Raw genomic sequence first — 19,255 nt, 5'->3', positions numbered from 1 at the left:
TAAAAAAATCAATGAATGTTGGATCTGAAAAGGAACACGGATATTCTACGTGAGTCTATTTTGATGCACGTCTGGTAGATATTAGCAATAGTACGTAATTTCATATAAAAAATGAATGGACTACAAATTGAGAGGGGGGGGGGGGCTGGGGGAGCAGGCTGTAGTGTAGCCCTTTGAGTTCAATGGATGTTGCGCGCCTGGAGCTGCAGGTCCCGTGACACGTGACACCCGCCCAGCAGGGAGACACAGAGATGCCCTCCCATGACCGGGAAAGAAGGAAGAAGGCGCAGAGAGATACTGACCCCCTCCCCCCTCCCCCATGAGAGAGGCACAGAAAAGGTAGGTGGATGAATGATGGGTGGATGGATGGATGTAAGGATGAAGGATGGATGGATGTGTGAAAAGGTGTGTGGATGGATGAATGAAAGGGTGGATGGATGAAAGGATGGATGGATGAAAGGATGGATGGATGAAAGGGTGGATGGATGAAAGGGTGGATGGATGGAAGGATGAAAGGGTAGATGGATGAAGGGTGTATGGATGGATAAAAGGTTGCATGGATGAATAATGGATGGATGTGTGAAAAGATGGGTGGATGAATGATGGGTGAATGGATGGATGAAAGGGTGGATGGATGAAGGATGGATGTATAGATGGAAGGATGAAAGGGTGGATGGGAGATGGATAGATGGATGAAGGATAGATGTAAGGATGTAAGGATGAAAGGGCGGACGGATAAAGGATGGATGAAAGGGTGGATGGATGGATGAAAGGGTGGATGGATGGAAGGATGAAGGGTAGATGGCTGAAGGATGTATGGATGGATAAAAGGTTGCATGGATTAATTATGGCTGGATGGATGTGTAAAAAGATGGGTGGATGAATGATGGATGAATGGATGGATGAAAGGGTGGATGGATGAACGATGGATGTATGGATGGAAGGATGAAAAGGTGGATGGATGAAGGATAGATGGATGAAGGATAGATGTATGGAAGGATGGAAGGATGAAAGTGTGGACGGATGAAGGATGGATGGATGGATGGATGGATAAAAGGTTGCATGGATGAATGATGCTTGGATGGATGTGTGAAAAGGTGGGGGATGAATGATGGGTGGATGGATGGATGAAAGGGTGGGTGGATGGATGCATGGATAAAAGGGTGGATGGATGGATGTATGGATGGGAGGATGAAAGGGTGGATGGATGTATGGATGGATAAAAGGTTGCATGGATGAATGATGGATGGATGTGTGAAAAGGTGGCTGGATGAATGATGGGTGGAAGGGTGGATGGGTAAAGAATGGATGTATAGATGGAAGGATGAAAGGGTGGATGGACGAAGGATGGATGTATGGATGGAAGGATGAAAGGGTGGATGGATGGATGTGTGAAAGTGTGGGTGGATGAATGATGGACGGATGTGATGAGGTCTAACAGGCGCATTTATGGTTGTCAAAAGTTGATGATGAGGAGTACCAGTTTCTAGAAACTTTTGTTGGAAGGGGGTCCTTATGCCTAAAAGGTTTTACAAGGGGGTCTCGGCATCACAAAGTTTGAAGACCTCTGCTTTAAAGTGTGTGCTAAATATATTTACTTCTAGATTCAATGTTTTAAGTTTGAAGGTGATTTTACTAATGTTTTTACCGGGCAAAATGAAAGTGGAGCCCGATGGTGCCTGATATGGGGCTGGGGCCCAAGGTCAGCTGTGAGATAAGGTGCACTGGAGAGGAGTAGTGGATATTCAAGACTGTAACGGAGTATGTTGCAGAGTCTGGGGTCAGGTGGAGGTAGTAACGAAGAGGGATTCTCCCTGAAGGCTCGCACAGAGGGAGCCCGAGAAGTGTCACTTGCCTGATCCTCCCACCTCAGAAACCTCCTCTTCCCATCAAAGTAACATTACATGGAAAAAACACTTTTTGAGAGTGATGACATTTAGAAAGAGATTTGGAAAAGAGTGCGTTTTGCTGGGCCTTGCAAGACTAAGAAGGGATAAAGGAGGGCCGCGAAGTAGGCCTGCCCAGAAATATATGCGACAAATCGAGCCCGAGTGGCCCACCCAAATGCACCCTTGGCCCACCCAAATAAAAATTCCTGGAGCCGGGCCTGATTGGAACCCTGCTCCATTGATGTTGGAATTAGACTTTTGGCACCAGCTGCATTTGTTGTATTCTTCTGTAGAATTCTTGCTCACAGAGTGGATTTCAACTATTCCTGGAAGGTCAGACGCGTTCTACTCTTCACAGCGATTGTTCTTCTGGAAGTTTGGGACACACGCAACACACGTTCAGCGGCGTGACGTCACTTCCAGAGTTCTGGTGACGCACATAACGCACGCAAGGGTCGTTTCGTAGCGTGAAGTCACTCAGCAGTGCTTGGCAACGGTAGCGGATTCTTCTAGGCCTTGCCGCCACACTCTGGAGTACTTATCTACTACACATACATTTTAATGCATTGTTCATAATTTTGCTCTCAATATTTCATGCCATAAGAGTCATGCTGAGAAAGCATGCGGATAACATTTCTGCTTTTCGAGTGATTGCCACAGAAGCTTGAAGTTCAAGCTTTTTACACTGTACTATATTCCTTTTGCTGATTTAATGAAACTTACGTGACTCCCTTCTTCACTCATTGACTAATACTTTCCGTACTTATTTGCACCATTTTTCTGAACTACCATAAACATTTTTTTTTACTAAAGAACAGGGTGAAGTTTGGACATTTTATATTCACGTCTACTTTCACTCTTGCATTGTTTTTCAGTGTAATTGTGTATTTACTCAGTAACATTATGACCACCCACAATTTTGCATTGCATCCACCCAAGCTTTTTGACCAGCTGGTAACAACCCTTGTATGAAGTGGGTAGAGTGGAAGTCTTATATTCTTAACTTTCTTGACACCATAGATGAAGATGGTAAAATGAAACCAAAGAGGGGAAAAGGTTATTTCTACACTCTATTGGCCCAGGTGGTTTAAAAGCTTATGAACAGATGACAAAGACTGGTGGAGGCGATGCTAATGTATTTGATGTTACTTTGCAAGATTTTGACAATTATTTTGCACCAAAAGTTTGCATTGGGATAGTCAGATTCAAATTCTTTCAAAGAAAGCAACAACTGGGTGAGTAGGTTTCTGCTTTAAGGAAATTGGCTAGCGATTGTAAATTTGATAATCTTCAGGAGTAGTTTATTCATGATCAAGTGGTAATGCATACGGCAGACCCAGCTCTTCAAGATAGACTGCGGATCAATGGGGATGCTGACCCTAAAGACATTTTGGCTATTGTTAGGAAGGCAGAACTTTCCAGTCGAAGTGCAAAGGAACTTAAAGCAGATCCTAAGAGTGGCAATGAAGAAATTATGTGTAAAGTTAACAGGTTATATAACAAAAACAAAAAGGAGTTCACTAAATCTTTTGATTCTAAAAAGAATTATAATGTGAAACCGTCCTCAATAACAAAAAAACGATAATTTTAGATGCTATCGTTGCGACAGAGGTTCACAACTCGCTTCTAGTAAGTTTTGTCCTGCCATCAAACAAAGATGCTCGGTTTGTGGTGTGGTAGGGCATTTTGCCAATATGCAGAGGAGGAAAAATTTTAAAGTCAAATGGGTGGAGGAACCTGTTTCAAATGATGATGAAGACTTTGTAGAGAAAGTCATGCATTGCTATATCCAAGATTCTGATGTGCAGGATATGTTTGTGCTAAACATCAAGGATACAGAGGTGGATATAAAGAAGAAACCCATTTGCTCTATGTCCATTGGTGGAGTGTTAATTGAAGTGTATGCAGATTCTGGATCTCCCTTTACTATTATTAATGAGGAGGTTTGGAATTCCAAGTTTGTACCTAAAATTGGGAAGAATCTCAGTGAGCCTGATATCAATCCAAAAGGATACTCCGGCGAAAGAATTGATTTACTTGGATTTAGGGAACTTGTTTTTAAAGTCAAGATTAGAGATTCTATTGGTAAACTTTATGTGGCAAGATAGGGACCTTCAGTATTAGGTTAGAGAGATCAAGGAGTTCTACATATTATTTTAAATCCTAAAAGCCCTGATGCTGTTATGATCATTGATGAGAGTGCTGCTTTGAGTGACCAAATTAAAAAAAAAATTCCACAAGTTTTCAGTGGTACTATTGGGAAATTAAAAGGGTTTGAACATTGCATTGCCCTTAAAAAGGATGCATGCCCTAAAATACACAAGGCTAGGAACATTCCTATTATAGTAAGAGAAGAAGTGGGGAATGAGTTAGACAAATTGATCAAAGCATACATTATTGAACCAATCAAATCCTCTGAATGGATTTATCCAGTGGTCGTTGCAAGACGTAGCAACGGTAAAATTAGACTCTGCTTTGATTTACGCAATTTAAATAACAATATAGTGGCTGACAAGTTTCCACTTCCTAAAATGACAGAAATGCTTGCCCTGGTCAAAGATGCAAAATGTTTTTCCCCTATTTACTTATCTGCTGCTTATCATCAGATTCATTTAGCCAAAGAAAGCAAACCATACACTGTGTTCATTACTCCTAAGGGGTGTTTTCAATAAAAAAGGATGCGTTTTGGGCTTGCATCAGCAGCTGCCATCTTTCTGATACTGATGTTTCAGTTGTTTGAAAACATCCTAAGGTAAAGTGCTTCCACAAGGATATTCTCCTTTTTGGGAAAGATAGGGAGGAGCATGATAAAGTTTTGACAGATGTGTTGAGCACATTAGAGGGCAAGGGACTTACCGTAGAACATGCTAAGTGTAAATTTGCGGTCCATTCTGTGACATATTTAGGTCATGTTTTCTGCAGTAAGGGAGTTACTATTAAGCCAAAGCTTGTAGAAGCTGTCCAGAATGCTCCACATCCCACCAACAAGGACGAACTTTGATCCTTCTTAAGGCTTGTGGAATTTTATGCTAAATTTGTGAATGGGTTCTCCACCAGGATCTTCAATATTAGACAACTCCTTAAAAACGAAAAACAAGTTTGTGTGGACGGATGATTGTGAAGCTGAGTTTACTGATATTAAAACAGCACTTACTAAAGCTCCTATACTAAAAAGTTTTGATCCAGCTTTGGATTACTTCGTTACTGTGGACACCAGCAAAAATAGTTTGGGAGGTGTTCTATCACAAATTGGTAATGATGGGAAGGAATCTCTAATTGCTTATGCCTCGTGTGCTTTGTCTCCCACAGAAGAGTAGTTCTCAGTTACTGAAAAAGAAACTTTAGCTTGTGTTTGGGCGTTAGAGAACTTCGGATTTTTTATTTGGGGAAAATCATGTGTTATCCGCAGTGATCACAAACCGTTAGTAAAGTTGCTCACAACTGAAGGACCTTACAACGCATCAGCTAGAATTGCAAGATTGTCTATGCATTTACAAAACTTCATCTATTCTGTAATGTATGTTCCTGGGAAAAGTAACGTTTTGGTTGATTTTTTTTCATGAATGCCTAAACCTATCCAGGAGTGTGGCAAGAATGCGAGGGAGGATTTTCACATTGCGTTTATCCATGACCAGGGTGCTCCCAGCTTCCAAGAAGAAGTATGGATAAAAGAATACTCTGCTGATACTGTGCTTCAACAACGTATTATGGTTATTGAAAAAGGTTGGCCTCAGAAGAGCTGTGTTGATAAAACTCTCAAAGATTTTTGGGAAATTAGGAATGAACTATCAGTAAATCGTGACATGGCCTTCAGGGGTGAGAGAGTTATTCCTCCTACTGCTTTAGGAAAGGAAGTTATCCAAATGTGTCATGAAGGACATTTGGGAATTGTGAAGACCAAACAGAGAATTTTAAAATGGTTTTGGTGGCCTGGTTTAGATTTGTGTGCAGAAAGGTTTGTATGAGATTGCTTATGGTGTGCTAATGCTGACAAGTCTCTTAGAACTTAAAAAACATATATGTGTGAAGCTATCATTCCCAAAGAACCTTGGCATACAGTGGTAGTAGATATCATGGATCACATTGGTTCTCCTTCCAAGTTTATAATCTCTATGATTGATATTTATTCAAGATGGCTGGTAATTAAAGTCATGGATGAAGTTAATTAAGAAGAAGTCTTGAAGTTCATTGACTATACCTTCGCTAGTGAAGGTTTGTCGGTTCAGATAATGGCGTGCATTTTTTGTCTAATGTAGTGAGAGATTACTTCAAGAAAGTAGGAGTTAGACATAAGACTACTTCCCTTTATAATCCCAGAGGGAACAGAATGGTGGAAAGATTTAATAGGGTTCTTAAGGCTGCAATTCAGATGGCCATCAAGAACAATATGAGCTGGGAAATACAAGTTAATAAAGTTGTTTGGACTTACAGAACCACTGTTCATGAAGCGTTAAGTGTTTCTCCTTTCGTGAGAGGTAGGAATGCCAGGACTAAGTACAATCCTGAGTGTCTTCTTAGCAGTAATGAGTGCAACATTTCTATGAGTAATGTATGAGAAAGGATTGTGGAGAAACACAGGAAATAGAAGGAAGCTTTTGACCACAAAAGAGGCTTGAGTACCCCTACCATTCATAAGGGGATTAGGGTTAAAGTTAAACTTCCTTGGTTGGTTAAGAAAGGGTTGAGTCTTGTTTTCTGAACCATTACAAGTTGTGGATGTTCTTCGTAATGCTGTTCGTCTTAGTGATGGCAAAGTATGGAATCTCAAGAGAAATACAATTCATTTTTTTAAAACATATTTTTATTAGAAGATTGCAATACAGTACATCGCTAGGCGTAGCATCCCACATAGCCTTGTCGTAACGATGCGAAGCACATTCCTCGCGATAGCAATAACAATATATTTAACCATTATCTACTGCATGTACCACATCTTATTATGTATAAATCTGTAAACATACCAGTGAAATAAAGTGTTCCCTTGAGCGTAAATGAGTGGGAGAAGCCAGAGGGTCAAGTAAAAAATAATTACAAAATGCAAGTAACTATAAAGAATTCTTACAATTTATTTGAAAATACAAATGTTAAAAGGAGAGTGGTCCAAAGTGGAACCCACTCAACACAGATAAAACAATAAAATAATTTTTAACATTCAATTTTGGCCAGCAAGATTGAATCACAAGGACAGAAAAGACTGTAAGACATGGAATTTGTTCAGTACTGATTGTATATTCGGACTCTATTGTTAACACCTAAGCTTTGTGCACTATAATACAGTATATCAGCAAAGATGTCGAGATCCTGAATTATACTGGGTGAAGCGTCGACGCGTTTCGGTGGTTTTCCAGATTTTTGTCCACCTTTATCAAGACACCTTTTAATTTCTGTCGAGGTATTGGGGTCAATATAGTAACCCCTGGAGTCCGTATGTGAAGGTTGAATTGAATTTTTATGTTAATCCATTGTTGGACGCAAATTATAAAACTGTATATTTGGGTCGTGCTACTGATATGGTGCTCCTGTTACTATAGGTACGTGGGCATACAGTCGGTTCAGAATTGTTGTGCCCAAAGTGTGTTGCTGCTCTTCTCTATAAAGTTAAAATCCAGAGGCGCCTAAGTCTTGTCCTTGCTGAGATAGATTCTGTTTCTCTAATAATCCGCAAAGGTCTGCTCACTTCTCTGGTAACGGTTAGTCTTTAATTTGTAGATCCAGAGGCTTTAACGTCATGTCCTCGTGTTATAGGAATCTTTTCCTGTTGTTTCACGACGGACTGCCTCCTTCTCTGGTTCCACGGGAAAATTTACTTGACCCTCTGGCTTCTCCCACTCATTTACGCTCAAGGAAACACTTTATTTCACTGGTTAGTTAACCCTATTTCCCTTGACTGTAGTTAAGGGGTACCTCTCGTATTTACCCTCTAAATCTGTAAATATACCCAGTATAATTCCTGCTTTCATTTTTACATTAAGAAAAGACATCCCCTCCTGACCATATACAATTGTTATACAGCTCTGACAGGATACATCTGGGAATAAGGGACCATACCCAGACTATACTGCACCAACATGTGACATAGTACGAAATTTTAAAAAACAAAACATATGAACTCCCCCCTCGCCTCCCTCCCCCCTTAGGCTCAGCGGAGAAGAAATTATGCAATTGTATACATAGTCCAGTTCAGTATGTTGTCTTTTAGTTATATACATACATTTGTATGCCGGCCTCCAGCAACACCCTATTTTATTCTACAGGGCCCCAGCGCCTCTCCTTTTCTGCACATCCCATGCTCCATTAGATCACAGTCTAATTACAATACTCCAGTATGTCCAATGCGCCAAGCGCCTCTATCAACATATTCCATTCCATAGATATAGGTGTCTTACGTAATCCACGCTGTTCCACCCTTTTCAATTCCGCCCCTTCAGCTCTGCCCCATCGCATTCATTTTTCATACCAATCTTTCAATGCCGCCAGTCTAGTAGCTTCATGTGGCATCAGAGTACCCTCCCGAAAGAGATCACCCACTGTGGTGATACCACTTCTTCCCATAGCCTTATTCTCCGGATATTAATCCTGACATCTAGACTTTAATACCGAGGTCATGAACACTTGTCTCTAGTCTTAAAAGTTCATGTTACCGGAAAAGAATAATTTACTACAATACCATAACCCATTTAGTGTACATTACAAAACCCCTTTCGAAATATGATGTTCATTTTACTATTTTTATTCACAAGAAAAACTATGTAATTTCACCCAAGTACAAATAAGGGCATCCTTTTTTTTGTTTTGTTTCATTAAGGTCCTAATCGTTACAAAATGCGCTTCAAAGCAGTGTCATAAAGCGGCTTGCCATTTAGAAACAATCTTTTTTGGGAAAAAAAGGAAAGCTTTCAAACGGAGATAAGCAGCAATGGGAGTAAATAATATTCTTACTGGATCCTAGCCATATGGCTGCAAGGAAAGTAATGTCCTTATTTTACTGCAAGATTGAGTTTAAGGTCTTTAAGAGCAGAATTTGGAGGAAAAAAAGGATGCTTTGGGTGAGCTTTATAGGGCCAATTTGAGGCCAGCGTGGCGAGCCGCCATCAGGTAGGGCTCTGGTGAGGAGCCGCGCGCGAGGCCTGTGCCCGAGGGCACCGATACTCTTCTCTGAGACGGAAGGCGCGCGCTCTCTGGGGAGCCCGCGTTAGTCTCCAAGCTCCTGCCGCGCGCACTGCCAACTGAGCCACCACATGGCCCGATGCAGGCCGGACTGCTCTCCCGCGGTGGGGGCAGGGGTACAACCTGTCACGTTCTGTACGGTGCAAACAGAATCAAATCTGAAAGTCGTAGAATGGCCGTGTGTGCATTAGATAATTAAGTAGATTAAAAAAGAAATTTCGAGCCGTATGCTTTTTCACTGGCACAGGAAGAAAAACACTCGTTTTCGAACTCGAGAGCGCCATGTCTGAAACTGCGGACTTGCTCGTAAAAATATAGGTGCGTATAATACATTGCCCATACATTTTCTCTTTAAAGAGTCATAAACCACAAAATACATTTTACATCTAATTTTAAGCATATGCGGTCTGCTCCCCATTTTAATGTTGATGTCATTTCCAAAAACATTATTTAAAAACCACTACGCACCACGCACAGAAGATAGACATAACGGATATAACAGGAAAAAAGCACCCCCTTTCTTACCTTGTCTCTCGTTAATGACCGTTTCCTGGATATCTTTGCTTGTTGATTGTTCAAGGTGGCAGCGTTGCAGGTGTATGAGGGCAGTTCTTCTTCTTGTGACGTCTTACATTTATTTGTCCTTCCCTGGGTTACAGGTTTTGACACCTTATTAATAAAAAGTAGGAACACATTTGTCTTCAGATTTTCTGCTCCCAATCCATCCACACACGTTTCTAGTTTAGCTTTCAATTGGGATTCACCACTCAGGCTCATCAGCCCCGCTCTCAAGGAGGCCGAACACATCCTGGACACATACATGGACTTCCATCGTGAAGTGGAGGGAAGACTCATGCGAAGCTTTGCTACTCAGATTTCTCCATGTCCAACCCCCCATACATGCACACCGGACAGTACAAAACTTTAATGGATGAAAGGGTGGATGCTTATCGAGTATCCCAGCTAATGGTCCACACGAACAAAAACACAGGCCCTGTAGCAGCCGGGAGGCATGGGAAGAGTTAGGGATGATGTACTTCTAACTGATGTTTTGGTCTCATCCTGCGTTTATATACCTTTCATAACACATCAGATACTGTTGTTATGCACGATTTATTTGCAAATCATTAGAAAGGTTATATAAAAAAACAAACATAGGACCTAATCCTCTTCCCGGGTTCAACTCTTACACTGTCTGTGAGTGTAAATCCCGTTGTCACCACTGAATTACTTAGAAAAACAGACATTTGTGGCTGATGCTTATTTGGTGCGCACAGACACACAGGTGGGTTATTGTAACAAAACAGATTTCATAACACTGGGACTAGAATACCGAGAATCCAAAGCCCAATAGGGCTGTTTGAATGGACAGAGTAAATAAATCGTCTCAAACCTTTCACACTAGATGCCTCCTACAGTGGCATATATATTTCCACAATGGCAGTGAAACTAAATGCTGCCCAAAAGCAGATTATTTACAACAATTGTATTATTAAACAGACACTCACACATTATTTACAACAATCGATAAGTCACATTTGTTTTCACACTTCACAGGAGGAAATCAGTGTGTACTGCCTTACATATCACATATTCCAAATGGTTTACACATGTGAACACTTTTTCTTATGGTCACTAGGCCTCTTCAATGTTATTTTACACACATTTAACCTCTTTCCTCCTTTAAAACAAAGACACATGAACAAATGTATAGGCATAACGTATATATGCAGATGTACAGAAAGAGTAAGATGCTATATGTTACCATTGCACAGGGAGGGCTTTGCCTCTTGTGAGTCATGTCCCCTTCACAATAAACAATGTAATAAAGGGCATATTTCACTATGTTCATCTGCAAATATGCCCCTAATTATATTACATGTTTGGCTGCTTTTACTGCACAAAACGTAGCGGTATAAAAAAACTATTTAACAGTAAACTGTAGAAATACAGGACCATATTAGACGATTATCCCAAATATAAACCAAGGCCTGTAGAAAGTTAATCGTTCAGTTCTATTAATGATATAGTTTGTTGACTGATGTCTAAATGACGTCCAAGAGTTAGCAAGAGTAGAGTTTCTTCAGAGTTACTGTTGGAAAAATGTGATTTTTAACAACAGTCTCCAACTGCTACTGTCCAAAATGCTGTATGTATTCTGCTTCTCACTGTCAAGCAGCCCTGAATCTAGACTTCTGCAGAATGCTCATGTCCCTAAACTGAATACAATGTGTTTATTGGCGAGAAACAGAAAAAGCAACCACACGAGGTCAGTAGCAATCGCCTGCTTAGGCATGGAAATTGATTGTATAGCTGTGAAGAGCAGGCAGAGTGTGACTGAGGATAACACCCGGCCGGGTTTTTTTTTTTGTGAACGTTGTAGATTTTATTTTGAAAACATTTTATTAAGGCTGCTGAGGCAATCCACATTAGTAAAGAACGAATATACACCAGGTACATATGAATATCTGGTATCACAGACCACAGATCAATCAGTACATTTAAGTGTCCAGCAGGATTGCGTATTAGAACATTGTGGATGTTACGGTAGAAACATTTTCTGATAAGGCAACAGAGATGTAAAAAAAATAAAACTAATAGCACGAAAATTAAAAGTAAGATAAAAGAAACAGAAATCATATTTCTAGATTGCAAGACCAACATAGCAACTCAGCTCGTGTGATGGCGAGCATTACCTCTGACAACAACCACTTTTTAGCTAAAGCAGACAATGTCCTGCACCACCCCTCTAGGATATGGACAATGATCAGGAACCTACACAGTTGGGTGATGACATAAAGGTCCGAGGAATGAACCGAACACTGTACAAAATCCTTTAGCCACAGGCAAAGCGTCCCCGGCGCCAGGAAAGGCGATGAGACCCCAACCCACCAGGACCCGGCCACAGTCCTCAAGGGTCGGAAGTGTGCCGCAGTGGAATCAACACCAGTGCGGGTGCAAAAAAGGGGTGCCCCATGATCTAACCCACCCCGGTTGGTGTGTTGGGATGTAGGGACTGAGAGGGCGCCTCCCGTGCCTTCCCTGCAATATATTGGCGATATGGACCCCAGACGTCTGTAGGGCGGGAGGAGGCTGGGAGCTGCTCCGAATATTCCACACTGTTCACATTACAGTACGCCACACTCCTGAGCCACGATTTGACCTTGGGAGCGCGCCGTGAGCACCAGAGCAGCGCAACTTCTCTCTTGGCCAGCAGGAAGCAAATGGATGCTAATTTGCGAGTTTTGCGGGGGAAATTGGACACGTAACCCAGCAGTGCAATTTCCGGCGTGACAGTCAGTGACAGATCCAGTATGTCACCCAGAATTTTGTGTACCTCAACCCAGTAGGTGTGCAGCCTCGGACAGGTCCAGGAAAGGTGTGCAAAGTCGGCCTGAGGGGCGCTGCATTTGGGGCCGGTGTGGGGTCTGTTGGTGTCAATTCTGTGGGCAAGCGAGGGCGTGTGGTACAGCCTTTGCAGGAATTTAAAGTGTATGAGTTTGTGTCTGCTATTCATGGAGACCTCTCTGGTCATAGCACAACACGCTTCCCATTGGTCGTCCGAGATCTGTGTGCCTAGATCCTGTTCCCATGCGGCGCGAACCGCCTCATCCGACGATGGGAGTGAAGACAAGCACAATTTGTAGAGTTTGGACACCACGTGAGCCCCAGATGTATTCTGTATGATGGATGTAAGTGCCGGATTATCATCGGGCGAAGAGGGAATGTGGGAAATGTAGCTCTCAACAGCGCCCGCACTCTCGTGAGTACGAATGTATCCATAAAAGTTCGATCGGTGAAGCGGGGGTCCTCAGTCACAGTGAACGCATGGCCATGGGGGAACAGGTCACCGATCGTGTGTAGTTGGAATTTCGATAGCGACCGGCGTATCACCGTTTCGCCCGTTATAGGGAGCCAGTGGGAATTGGGCAATGGGAGGGCAGAAGAGTACAATGTGTCAATGTGCAGTAAGCGCCTAAGCTTGTCCCAAGCCCAAGTCGTCGTGGTGAGTGGGAGTATGTCATGTGGTTCTCGGGGGAGGCCTTTGGGAAGAATCGTGGCAAGAGTCACCGGGAGCGCCGAGTCAGACACCCGGCCGGGGTTTAACACATGAAATGTGCATATGAGGTCACACCTTTTTCGTTCCATTTTGTGTAATCTTGATAACGTAACTTTAGTGTCAATGCTATCCAGGATCCTAGTGAAATGTTGATCTCTGGCCAGATTGCTGGTCCTAGCCTGCCTGGCCATCTCATAGAAAGTCTGGGAGTGTGGCTGGACAAATCGTTGACTTTTAATACCCAGGCAACCAAGGTATCTGCGGTCTGCTTTGGCCTCCTTAGGATGATCAAAAAAATTCTTCCTCTTCTCCCCTTTGAGGCCAAGCAGATAGTGATTCAAGGCTTAATTCAATCTCGCCTTGACTTCAGCAACTCCCTGTACCTCGGGGCCCCGGAGTACAGCTTGCAAAAACTACAGCGGACACAAAACTGTGCAGCCCGCACTTTGCTGGGACTCCCACGCAGAACCTCGATAAGGCATGGCCTTAGGACTCTTCACTGGCTTCCCGTTAGGGATAGAATAAAGTTTAAGACACTCTGTATTGCCCACCAAGCCTTTTGGAAGACTGGCCCAGAAATTAATCATGCACTGATTCTTCCCTATCAGCATAACAAATCACTCCGCTCATCAAATGCCTTTTTGGCAAAAGTCCCTAGGATCTACAGAGCAAGATCAGGAGGCCGCTCTTTTGCCTACAACGCTTCCAGACTGTGGAACACTCTTCCATGTCATCTGAAAAGCAATTCCAATTTGGCGAGTTTTCGTAAACAGCTCAAGACCTTCTTATTCAACTAATTTTGACCCTTCTTGGATTGTCCCTCTGGAAGACACTGTTCTAGTTCTAAGCGCCTGGACGCCTCAGGGCAACTGTTGCGCTCTATAAAATTGCTTTTCATTTCATTTCATTTTATTCATAGAATGTGTTACTCTGATTCTTACCAATTTCTCCTTTAGCATTTTATAATCTAATATATGCAAGGTAATTTGATACACATGCAACTACTCTATAGTGTTGAGCAAATTGTGTTTTAAAAAGTTCTTGTACACAGTCCTTGGGTTTAGGCTTCATATATTACCAAATACCACAAAGGAAGATCTACCATGCAGCATGCAGGTGTATGAAGGGTTAACAAAGTGCTTCAGAATTTTGCCTATTAGGTAAGAGGTGGTACTATGTGGTGAGTGCATGCACGTTGTCTGATTCAAGACCATTATGTCTAGATGCTCTATGTGCGCTGATAAAGTATAGTCAGTAGAAGAAATATTCAAGAGTTTTCTGTAAATTGGAGAGTGAATCTCTGATAGATGAGCAAGGCAGGTTCAGGAGGAGTAGTCTGCTAGTACTTCTGGTAATTAGAGTTGAATCTGCCTACAAAATCAGTAAACAATCATCAAGATGCTTTTAAGTTTTAGGGTCTCATGAGAAGATTAGAAAGTCTGGTACGATTTAGGTGGTCTTTGATGTGGGTGATTTCTAGCATATGAGAGATGTTCCTTGCTACATATTAGTGAGATTGTTACAGAGCACCCCAAATGAATGTGAAATACTGGTTCGCTCACAGTTAATCAGTTAACCCACCTCGGAGTATGCTGTGGCTGTTACAGACATTGAAGTAAGAAAATCTTTGATGAGGGTTTGACCACTCTGAATGCGTACATTTAGGGTTGGTATTCCATAGCGCTGGTTCACAGCCAATCTAGCTTGACTGTGGAGGAACAGAAGCATTACATTATTGGGCGTACACAGTCACAGTGCTGTACAAATGGCTAAGTGATTAATAATATCCCCTTGATTGAAGGACTTTTAATCCAAAAAATGAGAACAAGTATAAGTAAAGAAAGATCAGTACACAGGGGTATGCTGAGAAAGCCAAACCTATCAGCCCTCAGATAGAATTGAACTTCAAACGAGTAAGGTGGGGGTGCTGGAGTGCAATGGAAATAAAATATGCCCCAGTTTCATAAGCAAAGTCCTGAAAACAGCAATAGAACAAGTTCATGTATAGATTTATGATAAAGACATATGAGTTTGTACATAAAAATCATGTATTATATTTAGGGCTCCCGGTTTTATGGTATTTATTTTTTTGACATTTCCGTCTGTATTTATCCATATTTATTTTTCGTCAGGTTTATCTGTATTTATCCATATTTATTATGTGTTTTGTGAAAAAAATAAATCTGAAACTGGTATATTTCCACATTTATTTAAAAAATAAATATGCAATCATGCTTGAATGCCTGCCAGGTTTCAGTGATATGAACCCCTGAAGCAATCAATGAAATACTACCCAGACTGTCTAAATTCATTTTAAGCAAGCAAGAATGCATATCCCTGTCACATAATCAGTGTGAGTTACAAAAAAAATACATATAATGCCACATTTTGTTTGTATATGGCGAGACCAAGTAGAAAACTAAGAGAACATAAATTCAATCATACGAGTATTGAATACCCGTATTGCGGTTACTGATTTGCCTGCCATGCTTGATGGAGCTCAGGTGTATTGTTATCACTGTTCTGTGCCTTGCCGCTGTGTGGTCCAGCAAGACCGAGAGGTCATCAGTGGAAGCCCTTTAAAGTCCAGACAAGAGTGCTTATAGTGTTATTCCTAGCTGGCACACACGGAGCTGTAATTTGGTCCAAAATTCGGTTGGCAGTAGCGAAGGATTGTGCTGTGGATTTGGTTATACACCATCTAGGCTGAAAAAAATGAGTACGTGTAGAATCTCCTAGACTTTTGTTTCTAATTGGTTGAATCCCAAGTCAGCAGTAACAAAAACATTTTTAAAGAATCTTTTGTTGTATTTCTGAAACTGCGAATATGTTAAAAACAATTAACAGTATTACTACCTTGAACAATGGCCCAATAAATCACAAACACACTTTTTATCTGTACAGAGACAGTTACACAAATTTCTCTATACAGATCACAATCAAGTTCCTATTGAATGTAGGGCCAAATAAAGTCACTTTCTTCGATTCAGTCGTATATCTGAGTGATGGCCATACACTATATGCCACAAATAAAAACAGAGTGCAGCAGTTAACCACAGTGTGAGCGTTTTTTTCCTGATAGGTACAAAGAAAGATTTGAAACAAGGCAGATTTGTGCTGGTTAATAATAAACAAATCTACTGAGGCAGAGGTTTCAGTGAAGAGTCAAAACATGAACTAAAGCTAAATGAGTAAAGGTGTATGACTTCCTGATGCTTGTGTAGTGATTTCCAATGGAATGACAAAGGATGAGACTTCTTGTAGAGTTGAGATACGTAGTATTTAATTTCAAGAGAAAGAAATTACATGCAGCTGGATCCGAGGTCAATCCAAGAATGCCCTCTCAGTATCCAGTCAACGCGCAGTCATCTGCACAGTATTCATATAATAACATTCCACATTACATACCAAGGTTCTGTCTTAAAGATACATGCCATCACTACACATCCCCTTTCTTAAACAAAGAAAAAGAAACAAGAAATAAAAAAGTAGAAAAATACACATTTCTGTAAGCATACATAAGATACTTAAAAACGAATAAAACCCTCAAATCTTTTAGGAGTAACAATTTCCCTTCCATGTCTGGTATATTTTCCAGATACACAACTTTTATCTACATTGACATTCTCCTGTGAGTTGGAACATTCTTCAGGTGGCTGGTCAGACAACACAAGATGTTGTGAGTCATGCAAACCAAGAGTGTCAGAATTACCTTCACAAAAAGAAACATCTGGACCTTCACAAACCAACTCACTGTGTGAGTCCACAGAAATATGAGTTTCTGATCCATCCTGTGTATGTGGATCGCCTAATAACAGACCTGACACCTCACCATCCCCCTTTTTAAACGGAGATAAAAAAACATCTAACCACCAATAATCTCTTTCTAAACTACCACTGTCTAATCCTTCCCTACAGACGCTCCCTGCTAAAGCAATACAACTCATATGGTGAATCGTGCCATCATCCAATTCAACAGTATTTCTCATAACTTTAGTAATCGTTCTGGGATCAGAGAACTTAGAGTGCAATTTCCCTGTTTTCCTGGTAGACTTAACACGCACTAACTGCCCAACTTTGACATTTACTTCTTTAGTACCATGCTTTTCATCATAATACTTTTTATTCTTACTCTGCGATTTCAAAATAGACTGTCTGATTTTATCAGAGTCCCAATCCACCTTCCTACTTCTACCAATCCATCCTGGATTAATCTTGCAATGAGGAAATCTCCCCCGCATCAAACAAAAAGGACTTTCACCAACAGTGTCATGCTCCGTAATTCTATAAGGCCAGACCAATTTGTATAACTCATCATCCCAGTTCTTGTTACTTTTTCTTGCTAATTGTAACACACCTTTGAGCATTCTATTCACTCTCTCCACAACGGAATTGCCCCTGGGATGATAAAGTGCAGTACATTTTTGCTCAATTCCTGTACTGGTAACAAAACTCTTCATCAAGTCTGATCTAAACTGGACCCCATTATCAATCAGAATGGATGCCGGAAAACTCTCTATTAAAAAACACATTTCTAAGAATTTAATTACACTTTGTGTGTCCACCTTAGTTACAACCTCCACCTCAAGCCATCTCGAGAATAAATCAACAAGAACCAAAATGTACTTCACGACATCGTCCTGCCAAGTTATTGGTCCCATGATGTCCAAAGCAACACTTTGCCACGGCAAACTAGGACACTCTAACGACGATGAGGGTGGATTAAGAGTTTTCTGTGTTTTATCCGAAGTTTCACACTGAATGCAATTGCCAACGTGTCTCTCAATGCCTAAATCAACTCCAGGCCACCAATATAACATTTTAACACTTTTCTTGGTTCTAGAGATTCCTGGATGACCTTCATGGCCCAAATCAATTACCTTCTCTCTCATGCCTAAAGGAGGTATGATTCTTCCAGGTCTACACAAAAAATCTCCGTCCAAAGCCAATTCATCCCGGACCTCCCAAAATGGTCTCAGCTTCGGATCAAGTTTGTCATTCTTACACCATCCTTGAATGACTGTCAGAAACATTACGCAAAACCTCGCCTTTTTTGTACTCTTGCTCCCACATATTCTTTGAAAACCTAGGAGTAGCTTCAAAAGTTGCAGCAACACACCAATCACTCCAGGGATCTGAAGCAACTTCTTTGAGAGGCAAATAATGCCTACTGAGAAAATCAGCAATGAAATTTTTAGCCCCCGGCACATACTGCACATTATATACAAAATCCTGGATTCTCATTGACATCCTGGCTATTCTAGCCGATGCGCTGGAAAGACCTTCTGTAGTCAGTAATTTGGTTAAAGGTTTGTGGTCTGACCTTAAAAGAAATTTCTTTCCCCAAATACATTTTCTAAAATACTCCATTGCCCACACACACGCTAGTGTTTCCCTTTCTATGACAGAGTATTTTTCTTCTGTAGGGGACAACGCACGAGACGCAAAAGCAACCACTACTTCTTTACCTTCTTTACTTATCTGAGATAAAACACCTCTCAAACCTGTCCCACTTGCATCAGTCGTAACAATGGAATCAGCTACAGGATCAAAACCTTGTAATGCAGGAGCTTGTGCAATTGATTCCTTAATGGTCACAAAAGATTTTTGACAATTATCATTCCAGTGAAAAGGAGCTTTGTTCTTCATTAAGATACGCATGTCATATGTTTTGCTTGAGAAGTTATGCACGAATTTTGCATAAAATTCTGCCAAGCCCAAAAAGGATCTTAACTCATCCTTCGACTTTGGAGAAGGAGCTTTCAAAATTGCTTCCACTAAAGAGCTTTTTGGTTTTATTCCTGACCCATCAATTTCATGGCCTAGGTAAGTAACATGTTTTTCTGAAAACTTACATTTGCTGCCCTCAGCAATCAAACCATTATTTCTGAGGATGGACAAAACCTCCCTCAATAAAGTATCATGATGAATTTTGTCTTCGCCCATAATCAGAATGTCGTCTTGGAAGACAACTACCTCAGGAATGTGGTTGAATAGGTTCGACATCAGCCTGTGAAAACTGCAGCGGCTGATGCCAAACCAAACGGCATACGAATAAATCTATAACATCCGAATGGAGTACAGAATGAAGTGAATTGTCTGTTTTGCTTATCCAAAACCACCTGGTGATAGGCAGACG

At 41.3% G+C, this 19,255-nt stretch overlaps 1 protein-coding gene across 1 annotated transcript in view; it reads right to left on the bottom strand.

Annotated features, from left to right (window-relative positions):
- USP45 (ubiquitin specific peptidase 45) overlaps positions 1 to 19,255 on the bottom strand; it is a 2,087,971-nt gene that overhangs the window by 421,014 nt on the left and 1,647,702 nt on the right. Inside the window, exon 13 of the mRNA XM_086926622.1 lies at positions 9,582 to 9,725. Coding sequence (XP_086782748.1) covers positions 9,582 to 9,725 — 144 coding nt within the window. The remainder of the gene's footprint in view (positions 1 to 9,581; positions 9,726 to 19,255) is intronic.

Source organism: Lissotriton vulgaris, chromosome 6, assembly GCF_964263255.1.
Source record: "Lissotriton vulgaris chromosome 6, aLisVul1.2, whole genome shotgun sequence".
NCBI classification, from domain to species: Eukaryota; Metazoa; Chordata; class Amphibia; order Caudata; family Salamandridae; genus Lissotriton; species Lissotriton vulgaris.
Note: the sequence above shows the minus strand (reverse complement) of the source record. Positions and strands in the feature narration are given on the sequence as shown.